Here is a 12,746-nt window from a genome sequence, read left to right on the forward strand (position 1 = left end):
CCCCCTCCCTTCCTCAAGTGGTGGGCCAATCCTCAAACATGCATTATGACGTAAAGTCCCCCGCATATATGCGCCAAAACCTGGTCCTGACGTCCTTTCACCTCTGTCATCGTGCTTTTATTCTTATGAGTTTGCAGAGTAAAGAGAGCTTTGGTTCCAAGATCAGATCTTTATTTTTATTTTTATTTTTCCCAAAAATGTGATTACTAGTCAGAGAAAAGGAAAAAAAAAAAAAAAATCACTTCAGACGGAACTCTCTCTTCTGTTAAATCTTCTTCCTCTTGTTCTTCTTTTTTTTGAAGACGTGGAAAGTCAATGCGTCAAACTTGAAAAAACTCAAACTTACCATGAGTTGAATAATATTAATTTAAGTGATAGTGCTGTGCTTATGGTTTAATTTAGTCTTTCCTTACTGCGTGTTTTCTCACATGTCACAATCCTATTTAATATTTTCTATTTTCAGTCTCATCTCATCTCTTCTATATCTATAAAAGGCCTTTAACTTCATTCTCTATCCCTTCAAGTTAATCTAGTCACTCCTTCCTTCTATTTCTCTCTCTATCTCGCCCCTTCCCCCCAATCTCCTTCTCTCTCTGTATTAATATCTTGTTCTCTCAATCAATCAATCAAAGTCTCCAAATTTTGGGAAATGGACGTCAATGGTAGACTTTGCAGTTCCGCAACTCAAAGTGATGAAGAGATGGACCTCAGGAGGGGTCCATGGACTGTTGAAGAAGATCTCATACTCATCAATTACATAGCTAACCATGGTGAAGGTCGCTGGAATTCCCTTGCTCGATATGCAGGTAATTAACAAAAACAGATTTTCTACTGGGGTTTTGCTAATCTAGATTAATCTTCTCTTCTTAGTTTTCTTTTTAACTTAATTTGTTTGGTTTATAAGAACAGGGTTTGTACTTTGTTGGAAGAGATTCCAGAGAGAAACCAAAACCCATCAACCAAATAAAATAAAAAATCCTTTCTTGGTGTCTTAACAATAACAGAGAAAGCAGCTTTTTGGGTTATAAACCCAAGTTTAAGAAAATAAATTATGAGAAAAGTGGGTTCTTAGGAAACTTTACCAATTATTAATATTAAGTAATTTTCTTGTGAAATCCTAATGAAATTAATGGATGGATTGAAACAGGTCTGAAAAGAACTGGGAAAAGCTGCAGATTGAGATGGTTGAACTACCTTAGACCAGATGTTCGACGTGGTAACATCACCCTTGAAGAACAGCTATTAATCCTTGAGCTTCATTCTCGCTGGGGAAATCGGTATATCTCTCTCTCTCTCTATCAAACTCTCCATACTGGAAATTTTATTTCTTTCCTCCTCTGTTTTTTGTTTTGATTTTAATCATCTTCTTTGATTGATTAATTATAGGTGGTCGAAAATCGCTCAACACTTACCAGGAAGAACAGATAATGAGATTAAGAATTACTGGAGAACAAGAGTTCAGAAACACGCAAAACAACTCCAATGCGACGTGAACAGCAAACGATTTAAAGATACTATGCGTCTAGTATGGATGCCGAGGTTGGTGGAGAGAATCCAAGCAGCGGCTTCAGCTTCTAACAACTCCTCCACCATCACTACTGCTCAACACAACACCAACAATCTTCCCAATAACGTAGTCACAGGACAGATCTTACCCACGTCGAGAAACGAAGACTTTGGGGTCGTCGTCGCACAGGACTCCTCCAGCGGCGCCGCTGCTGCTTCTTCAGATTTGTTTGGAACCCAAGTAGTATCTCCGCCGGTTTCCGACCTTACCACCGATTACTACAATTTTCCGGCCACCAATTGTACTGATGGGTTCCAATCAGGATCTGTACAAGTCAGCTATGCAGATTGCTTAACTAGCCCAACTGGGTACTTCAACAATGGATTGGATTTCCAAGCTATTGATCAACAAAACAACAATAATGTCTGGTTAGATGGTACAGATGTATCAGAGAATCTGTGGAATGGAGATGACATTTGGTTTCTACAGCAGTAGTCCATTTAATTGTTAGAAGAAAGAGGAAGGAAAGAGAAATCAAATTTACAGAGAGGATCTTGCAATTGGTCAAGAACAACTACAGTACTTACTGTCTACAAAATTTTTCTTTTTTTCAATTTTTTTTTCATTTTTTTTTTTTTTTTTTTTTTTTAGAGGGGGGTGGAGGGTCTGGTTTTTGTTGGGAAAAGGGGAACTATATATGTACGTTTAAGTTACCCATCTCATTCTTTCAATTTGAATTTGTAGAATTTTATATCAAACTTGTTCTGCAATTAGAAACTTTAATTTGTTCTTTTATTTTAGTTCAAGTTGTGAATAATAATTGGATCTACCATATTTCACTTGTGTCACCATTAATAGAAACATGGATTTTCTTGATTAAAGACACTGGTTCAAGAGATTAGAAAGCAGAGAGTGGCAATGATTGACAAATGGTGAAAGCCCATTAGTCCAAGATTATCCTAATCAGCAAATTAGTAATGGTTATATAGATTAATAAAAGAGATTAACTGCTATGGTCATTTCTAATTTGATCTGGTAATCTGGTCACTTGTTCGGTTCAATGGTTTATTCAGAAATTCTGGTTTGGACTTATTCAGTGCTTTGGGACACTTCTCCGTACTTAATTGTATTGAGAATGTAATTGACCTCATTTGTTAGAGGTCCAAAATGACCTTCATTGTTTATAGATATCCATCCAATAAGATATTACAAGTATACATTTAATGAAATTTTGTTTATATTTGCCTACTCCCTTTAAAAAGCATGATATGGTAATTACAGGAGTTTGAAGTTTTCTTGAATGGATGCTATCTTACCAACAGTCAGAACTATAGCGCATCACCTTTTATGTGGCATCTAGTCTAGGTATTCTCCATCCACTATATCTTGGAGATTTTTTTAGATCATAAGCTATTTATTTTCTTAGTAGATTAATGGACATTTTAAAAGAATGTAAAAAGGTTCTTCATATAGTTTTTATTATTATTTTAAAAAAAAAAAAAAAAAACTCTTATGAGAAAGTCCATAAAGAGTTGATTTAACAAAAGAAAAATGTTTCTATTAAATACATGGACATAGTTAAAGATATGTATAATGATGTAGTGACTAGTGTAAGATCTTTGGGGGGGGTAAAGTAGTGAAATTCCTATTTATAATTGGATTAAATCAATGATCAACTTTAAATTCATATTTGGTAGCATTAATCATAGATGAGTTGACTTGAAACCTTCAATATCAGATCCCTTTGTGTATGTTTTTTTGCTAATGATAATATTGTTTTAGTAAATGAAACAAAAGCAATGATAAATGCAAAGTTGAAATTATGGATATCTACTTTAGAATTAAAAGGTTTTTAGATACATTGAACAAAAAACAAAGCATATGGTGTGTATTTTTTCATAACAATATGACTGAAAGTGAGGTAGAAAAAAATGATGATAGAGAAATATTCCAGAGCAAAAATTTTAGGTACCTAAGTTTACTCATAAATAAAGAAGGAGAAATTGAGAATGATATTGCACAAAGAATTAAAACATGGTGGAGAAGGCTGATCCCCCCCCCCCCTCTCTTTTATGTAGATAGACTAGAAGGAAAGAAGAATACCACACCCAGGAAGAAAATGGAAACCAAAATACTAAACAAACAAAACAAAAGCAAATAGACTACTTAAACGGGCCTAATTTGCAATCCCAAAAAGGTAAACAATATGATAATTTCCAAAATTATCTGAGTCTAAAGCCTATAGGTTAATCTTGTCTGATGGCAAAGCCAATGGAACTCTTTTGATTATAAGGCCAAGAAGAAAAATTGATGCATATTTCACTCCCACCAAATATGATAGATTGAAGCACAAAAGCCATCTCGGCAAGAAGGTCACAAGCTGAATTGACCTTGAATTTCTATAAACCCATCTCCATTCTCCTTCAAAAGAATGCAAAGGAATACAGCATGACCCACATCTACTTAGGACTCCAATTCATATGTGCATGGCAAAAGGGTAGCGAAAAAATAAGTGATCAATATCTTCCACCCCATTCCAAACAAAACAGAAATTTGGGATGCAAGTATTTCAATGCCGAAGAAATTCCTGAGTGGGTTGGGAGTACGTCAAAGCACATTAAGTGATAAACTGTGTTTTGGGGTGTGTTACTAGACAACACGGCATCAAGGGACTGCATTACCCTTAAACTAGATGAAGTCCCAGGTATAGGTTGAGGAGAACTAAGAGGATGAAGAGATCACCCACTTAACCAAATCCCCAATACTTGGGGGTCTCCTAGAGATGGAAGATAGTTGATCCAAATAAGGGCAAGATCTCCTGAAGTCGGGGGAGGGGGAGGGGGAGGGGGAGGGGGAGGGGGAGGGGGAGCTCTAAGATCCATCAGAAACAATCGATGAGACTAAGGTCATCTTATCAAAATTAGCATCATAAGGAATTTTGTCATTAAAATGAAGAAGAACTCCACAAGGATGCCAGTTATCAAGCCATCATCGATCCTGCATTTGACTACATCAATGGTAAGATGTCTAATCTTGAGGATCTTCCTCCAAGACCAGATAGCATATGAAGTACTAGGTATCATCCAAATTAAGCCATCCTTAATATATTTATAATAATATTGTCTAGAATGAGTCATCCTTGGGAGATTTAGAATAAATCCATTTGACCCAAAGACCATATGAATTTGCAACTATCTTCCAAATGAGCTTAAGGAGGCTAGATTTTTTTCACTTCTTTAACTCTTCTTAAACCTAGTCCCCCTTGTTCCTTTAGAAAGTAGACCAAGGCCTAGCTACAGGTATGCAAAAAACTTGTTATTGTCTTTCTCTTTTCATAAAAAGGCATTTTTTAGAGATTCAATTTTTAGGGTAACAACACCTGAAATTCCAAAAACACTTGGCCAATAAATATAGGAAGCTTGCATGACATGCCTGACCAACTTCAGTCTCCATGCAAAAGAAAGAAGTCTACTCTTCGTACACCAAAAACAAAAATTTAGTAGAATAGAAGGAAAATTAAAGAAGGGTAATAACCCCTTAACTATGCACTTATTAATTCTTAATAAAGGAAAAAAGATGCCCCTTAATTTCCACAAGATTTTTCTTAATAAAGGAAAAAAGATGCCCCTTTTCACATGATTTTTGAAAATTTTACTTTGGTATTATACTATCTTATTAATAGTATGCTAGTAAATCTCTATTTTATAGAAACTTTTCTATTAATAGAGATAAATAGAAAAGTCATGAAAGTCAATGAATTTTTTTTTTTTTTTTTTGTAATACCAGTTTTCTTTTTACACAGTTTTTAACAATAAGTAAATAGAAACTAGCTTAAGAAAGGGAAAACTTTCTCATGATGCTAGTGTGCAATTTTCCTATTATGTGAGTTTTTTCATTATTTTTTTTCTTATTCTAAACCTATGGACCCCTTGTGGATGATACCTTTTTCAAAATCACTATTAATGCAACTTTTAGATTCCTTCCCACATTGGCATCATAAAGAACCCTTTCTAAAATACCAAAATGCAAAAAAATTATTTTTCAAATGTATTAATGTCTACTCTGTTTTTAGATTAAAAATTTTTATTTCTAGGAACAACTCTCTCTTTTTTTTTTTGGGTAAAGTTTTGGGGACAATTCCTATGAGACATTTTATCATGTGATAAGGTTAATGTGTACTATAATATTATTTTAAGTTTAATTAATGCATTCCAAGCAATGCGTGTGTGTACATACAGATCATGACTTTTTTTTTTTTTTTTTTTGGTGAATTACATATCATGACTTGTGTTGGCTAAACTATAACTTATTTTGAAAACATATGGTGCTTACCAAGTTACCATTATGGGTTTCAAGACTTGAAATAAACAATTGATTATTATATGCTAAAAGTTGATTAAGGAATTTAAGTATGCATTGAGACGTGTTTTAGGGGTTGATGCTGATCTTATTAAAGAAGAAAGCCTTAGGTTTATTCTTAAACTTGTTCTCTAAGATGCCGCGTGATAAAAAAATAAAATGGAAAAGGGTTTCTCATGCCGACAGTGTAGGGGGAATCTCCTACCCTTCAACAATCACAATATGAGAAATTGTTTGACTCGAAAAAAGCCCACATGATCAAGAAAAGACTTGAGACTCAAAATATGGATCGAATCAATCCTTGCCAATTTCAATCCAAAAAAAAAGTCCCAAAAACCCTAGATTCGATCACTCCAAAGAAGTCGAAAACGGGATCAAGCATGATCAACTACTATTCAAATCAACCAATTCAAATGATCAGATTCTGATTTTTGTAACAATGATATGGGGCCCACATGATTAGTATGAGAGAGGATATTGAGAAGTACCTCTCCATTGTTGTTGTGACTTGTGAGGGCAAAAAAAAAAATTGCCAGAAAATAAAAAAGGGCAAAGGTGGAAGAAAAAAGGAGGGGGGGGGTTGGAATAAGTAAAATAGAATAAGAATCTAGCAAGCAAAGTGCGAGTAAAAGAAGTTGGAAACCGAAGGAAAACGTGATGGAAAAGAAAGGAAAAGATTGGGGAAAAGGGGGGATTGGAACTCGGAAGTAATGGCGGCGGAATCTATGTTTGTGGCCGCGTGCCGCTTTCCAAAGCCTTCAAAGTGGTCCCCACCGTAGAAGAAGTGCAGGGGTCACACACGTTTCAACCGTTAAAAATTTTGAAATATTGGTTTTTAAGATTTAGGCTTCCTCGACTGAAGCACTGACAGCCGCAACGGTTGAAGTGAAGAAGTTAAAGTTTTTTTTTTTTAATTTCTTTCTTTTCGTTGGGGATGCCACGTCAACAATCTAAAGAAACGAAATCATTAGGAAAAAGAATTTTTGACAACTGGCATCCACCAGTGCCCGAAGACTCGGCTTTCAAGTCTTCTCCGCCACGTCACTATGACGTACGTTCCCGTCGGTGATTGGGTCGGTGGACCCTTCTCTCTTTCAATGTTTTTCAAGATCTTGTAACCCACCGTCAACTCACTGGGCCCCCTCCCCACACTCTTCCATTCGGTCCATTTGAAAATTTGGATCGGATCAGATCGATTTTGTACGAAAATTAGGGTTTATGTGGTTCCAACCGATTCCAGACTGATTATCAATTGAAATTGGCAGGATCGATCTAGATCATGATTCTGAGTTTTTAAACCTTGATCCGGTCTAGGGTTTGAAAAATCTGATTGGATTGGATCGGTCCAGTTCTTGATTCGCAATAAAAATCAGCTTAGATTGTTCTGGATCTTGATTTTGAATTTTTAAACCTTGATATTGGCAAGGTTTGAAAAATCTGATTGGATTGACGTAATTGATTCTCAATCAAAATTCTTAAACCTTGAAACAAACCAATGTTTGAAAAATCTGATTGGATTGACGTAATTGATTCTCAATCAAAATTCTTAGACCTTGAAACAAACCAATGTTTGAAAAATCAGATCAGATCAACTCATTTCCCACATAACCTAGATTGATTCTTAATCGAAATCGACCAAGACCAATTTGGATCCTAATTTGGAGTTTTTAAACCTTGATTATCAAATCAACCAATTCTAGCTGATCTAAAACTGTTCGTGTAGGAAAACATGGGTTTAAGGGGTTTAATCGATTCCCACAAACCGATTAAGGATTGAAATAATTCAGAATTAATCTAGATCCTAATTTCGAGTTTTTTAAACCCTGATTCATCCAGGGTTTGAAATTTATATTGGATGGACCAATTCTCTACAATCCTACAAAAATTAGGGTTTAGGGGGGTTGTAATCGATACCGATCCAACCTGAACCGGAGATCATTTGGACCAATTTGGATCCGACTCCTAGTTTTTAAACCCTGATAATCCGGCCAAAACCCAAGTACCCAGCTACATAGCCCTGGCTCAACACGCGTCCTTGCACGTGACAGAGTTTGGTTGGTGACGGTGGATTCCGAAACCTTTAGCATTGTTTAATAAGATACATTTAGAACGTATGACACGCTACCTTCATTGTTCCTGAACAGTCACTGTCATGGGGAGCTGCAGGGAATAGTGATTCTAACCTAATAAAAAAAAGAAAAGTTTGGGATTACCATAAGAGGTGTGATGGTGTTTGGTGGAAGTTGCTTGCAAAGTTGTAGGTTGTGAGACTCCTTAATGGCTACTGATCTTTTGAGGAGTTAATTGGTTGGAAATTGTCTTAATCAAATTTTTTTTTTAACCTTTTTTTTTCATGGAAAAAAGTTTTCCATGCAACCAATCAATGTATATTACATTTTTTCACATAATTTTATTTATTTTTTTCTTTTTTCATTGACACATGGGTCCTATGTAAATGATACTTTCACACTGCCATTGATGTAACATAGAACCCTCTTCCTTTCTTCATTGACTCAAAATCAAATATAAAACTGCGAAAAATGTCATTGCTTAATGTATTCTTGTGAAATATAGTCAATGTAAAAAATACAAATAATTTTTAAAGAGAGGCATATCTATACTTTTTTTTTTCTTATTATTTATTATTATAAAAAGGAGAGACATCTACACAATGCATGCTTATGTTGGATTCTTACATGTCAAGTCAATAGTGGAGAACGAAAATGTATATTTAATGAGGAAAGAGAGGAATTAAAAAAAAATAGAGACTGAATAGGTAGTACATACTATGAGCATGTATTTTCTTTTTCCTATTCTAATTAATTTGGTAGTCCCCGACTAGGTAAGAGTGTCATTGAAACATCTAATTCTACCACACAGAAGAATCAAATGGAAAATCCAACCATTAGATACCTAAGAGATGGCCTAGATATATATACCAAGACCTCGCATAAGTAGTAAGATCAACAATGGATAATGGTCTTTTTTTGTTCATTTCTTTGTTTACTTGAACATGTATTGGCATGCGTACTCTGACCATTATCGGATCACTTCTAAATTTTCACTACTTTATTTCCCACATAGCAAAACTCCATTTTGATTGAAACTTGACAATCCACTTATGAACAGGAGACCTTGAGGTCTATCTATTAACAAAATTTTAAACCAATCTAATCTACCACGTGACAGAAGCAGACACCCGACCATGGCTTCGTTATATAGATTGGTAGACCAGAAAACCTTCTTTTTTATTTTTTAACATTAAACAATGCTAAATCTTGTTTTCCCTCGTCAAATTATTGGGGATTCATATGACAACTACTTATATAACCCATAAAAATTTACAAAATATATATGGGTGTAATCATATCTGGACGTACTCATTTATCTAAGTGAATTGGAAAATAGGGCATAGAAGAAACTGACTTGTATGCACACTTTATTTTGCTTCACTTTTTAACCATTTTGGACTAATTTTATTTGTCTTATATGTTGTAATGTTTTCCTTGCTTGCGTGAAAGTTTATGTTGAAAGAAACTAAATATAATGCCACTTCAAGACTAAAAACGCCCACTCTCACATGAAAGCTTGTCCCAGTTGTCATCTCTCTCAAATATCAGTTTTAGGTCATTACTTGAAATACTTAGTAAGCTTCCCTGCAAGTAACAAATTCTGTTCATGCTCAACTTGGGATTCCACTTTAAGTAAATACCATTTTTCTCTTTCGGTGACAGAAGAAAAATTGGGTGGGGGGGGGGGGGGGGGGGATGGGAAGGGTGAGTGGGAGTTTCTCATTTCTTTGAAACTAAGGTTGGTGTGTTAGGTTTCAAGAAGACATAACTATGATAGAACAAGTCGTCTAAGCAATTGAAAGTAGAGAGAAGAGGAACCACATGCATGCTAGTGGTGTAAGGTACCCTATTTCAATACCTAACTCGGATGATTGGATTGAAAACTTTTATGCTCAATTGAGGGCTTTTCATTGGATAAACAGTACTTAAACATGTACTTTTGAACTTAATGCTTCCAATATTTTATGAACTATTACAAATGGTTCAGTAATATTTTGCATTTAAAGAAACTGATTAGTATGATCAAACTGTGGAAGATTAGTTTGTGTAATTAAATGGGTCTCAATTCATTAATTTGTGATTAATATAATGCAAATTTTCGCCCGTGATCCACGGTGATGAAACTATCTCGACCTAAGTAAACATACACTTTTCTGCTTTGTTACATTGATTTTCTTGTATTGAACTCAATATTTCAGATAGCTAATCATAACTTCTTTGATGGTTACCCATCACCTTCTTCACCTTTCTCTTTTATAATACACAATTAGCATATATTAATGGGGAAATGCTGCTTGTCCAAGTCACTGTTTTTAGAAATGAATGAGTTTCCAGAGCTGTTCACTCCAAAGATTAGGCATGGATGGGGATTGACCTTGATTGTTGCCACCATTTACATGTAAGCAAGCTAATCTAGAAGAGAGAGACAGAAAGAAAATAAAAACCAATTGTGAATACCATTACCCCAAAAAAAAAAAAAAGAAGCTAAATACAGAGTTATTTTTTGTTTTATGCTTAATTTGATTGGGTCTAAATTTTCTTTGCAGAGGAATCATACATTTCTCTAGTTCAATCACAGCTAAAGACTAAATCCCCTAATAGTCTTTTTGGACATTTGAGAATCAAAACTGCTGGCAATGTTAGTGATTAATTAACATTAGATCAGATGGGTCTGCATGGTCCCAAAATTATGAAGTTTTGTCTCTCATTTTCCAAGCCTATTTCCCATGATAAATAGGAATTTAAAGAAGAAAATAAAAAATGAGAATATGTAAAGCAATAGGTATAAGATTTTGACAAAAACAATTATATTAATTGAAATGTAATTACAAGTAAAAGATGACTTACTTGTTCAAGCAATCCTCTGAAACAGTAGCAGAAATTGTCTGTCTTAAGTAGAGTTGAGTCGTATAAAGATAATCTCTTTAAGGTATTTGAACACCCCGTATCTATGTATGCAACCGGGTTGACCTCACGTTCTCACCTCCAAGATAAAACAACTCTCCAATTGCTTAAGGTGCACTTGAATAAGCAATTCCCATAGGTATGTCCGAAGGCAATACTCAGAATTTCAAATAGAAAATAATAATAGAGGGCAAAACAGAGAACATGAGCACTTGCAAAGAACAAAGAAGCAAAAAACTCTCATAGTATGTATTTCGTACAAGACCCAATCAGAATTAGAGTTCTTTATTTATGGAATATAAGCATCTGTATACAAATGGATATACTTGTTTAGGTATCCATAAGTATACAGGTGTCTCTTTGTGATGGGAACGGTACACTCACTTATGGGGAAGGGTACATGTCTCAGACGTACAGGTGCATGCATGTACATGTACATACGTATGTACATTTATTAGGTACATACACCAATAATATGTCTCTTAGGAAAAAGTGTAAGTATGTATTTCGTACAAGACCCAATCAGAATCAGAGTTCTGTATTTACGGAATATAAGCATCTGTATACGAATGGATATACTTGTATAGGTATCCATAAGTATACAGGTGTCTCTTTGTAATGGGAAGGGTACATTCACTTATGGGGAAGCGTACATGTCTCATACGTATAGGTGCATGCATGTACATATACTTACGTATGTACATTTATTGGGTACATACACCAATAATGTCCCTTAGCAAAAAGTGTGGAATAAAAAATTGCATATAGTAAAAAGTAGGTTCTTTGAACCACCCAACCCCAGCGTGATTCAAAAGCACCCCAAAGATCCCCACATAACAAGGAAGAATGCCTCTCCAAAGGGCTTGCACTCTTAACAAACATTCCTGCATATATATCCAAGTTTTCTTTCATCCCTAAGCAATGTGGGACTAAACTTTTGTGAGTTGTATTTAATTCATTCACAACTCCACAAGTGCTAAAAACAAAATAGTAAAAATAGAAGAGACATTTTTGAGGGGGAAAACTGAATTTCAAAAAGACTACTTTGAATTTCAAAAAGATCATTTTGAAAAAACCAATTTGACCATAGTTTAAAACTAAAATTCCAACAGAATAGATAATGCTAATGTTATGGTTAATTTTTTTATGGGAGGGTTCTTAAGCAAGCGGGGTAGCCTAAGCCCTTTTATAGAGATATTTCTATTCATTTTTTCTCTCCTAAAAAAATTAATAATAATAGTATAAAAAAATCACGTGAAGAGTCATAGGTTATGCCACTTTCTCAAAAAGATTTTCCCATTTTTCGATCTTGGAAATGTTCGCAAGTTGAAACTATAACTTACAAGTTACTTTAAAACAAATAATAAAAAAATGACGATGAATATAGTCAATTGTGCATGAGTAAAAAAACTCAATACATGATACACGAGTAAAAAATCAAATGTGCCCTAGTAAAAGATGTATAGTATGGACGATGAGAAGAGAGATGATGCCACATTTTTCTTTTTGGAGCACTTTGAGCCACTGGTGAAGTAAATTTTCTACACTAGACTTTGGTAAGAGAAAAATTGAAGAGCAGAGTTAAAATTCCTTATGGTAATCTAAAGTGAGACACAAAGGTACAAGGGTTGAATCTAGTCTAGTATTGATTCCATAAAGAACTTTGTACCAAAAAAGAAGTTATGGAACCAATTAGTGGAGCTTCTAATCCAGAGTGCGCAGTACTAATAATGTTATTAAGGGCGACTAATGTTGCGTTGCCGCATTAGTTTAGTTTATGGATTATGAAAACCAAAGAATTGATTAAGAAGGGGGCCTTGACCATAACTCAAAACATTAGCATTATTATTTAAAAAAAAAAAATACCCATAATAGAGGAGAAAAAGAATGGGTCAAACCAACTA

The 12,746-nt window shown here is 34.7% G+C and overlaps 1 protein-coding gene across 1 annotated transcript; it reads left to right on the plus strand.

Moving 5' to 3' along the window:
• Positions 1-538: 538 nt before the first annotated feature.
• Positions 539-2,085, plus strand: LOC122068780 (MYB-like transcription factor EOBI). Its single transcript, XM_042632682.1, has 3 exons — positions 539-806; positions 1,148-1,277; positions 1,387-2,085. The coding sequence occupies exons 1-3, from the start codon at positions 650-652 to the stop codon at positions 2,000-2,002; spliced, it is 903 nt and encodes a 300-aa protein (XP_042488616.1). The 5' UTR covers positions 539-649; the 3' UTR covers positions 2,003-2,085.
• The last annotated feature ends 10,661 nt before the right edge of the window (positions 2,086-12,746 follow it).

The sequence above is a fragment of the Macadamia integrifolia genome, unplaced genomic scaffold, assembly GCF_013358625.1.
Source record: "Macadamia integrifolia cultivar HAES 741 unplaced genomic scaffold, SCU_Mint_v3 scaffold457, whole genome shotgun sequence".
Lineage (NCBI taxonomy): Eukaryota > Viridiplantae > Streptophyta > Magnoliopsida > Proteales > Proteaceae > Macadamia > Macadamia integrifolia.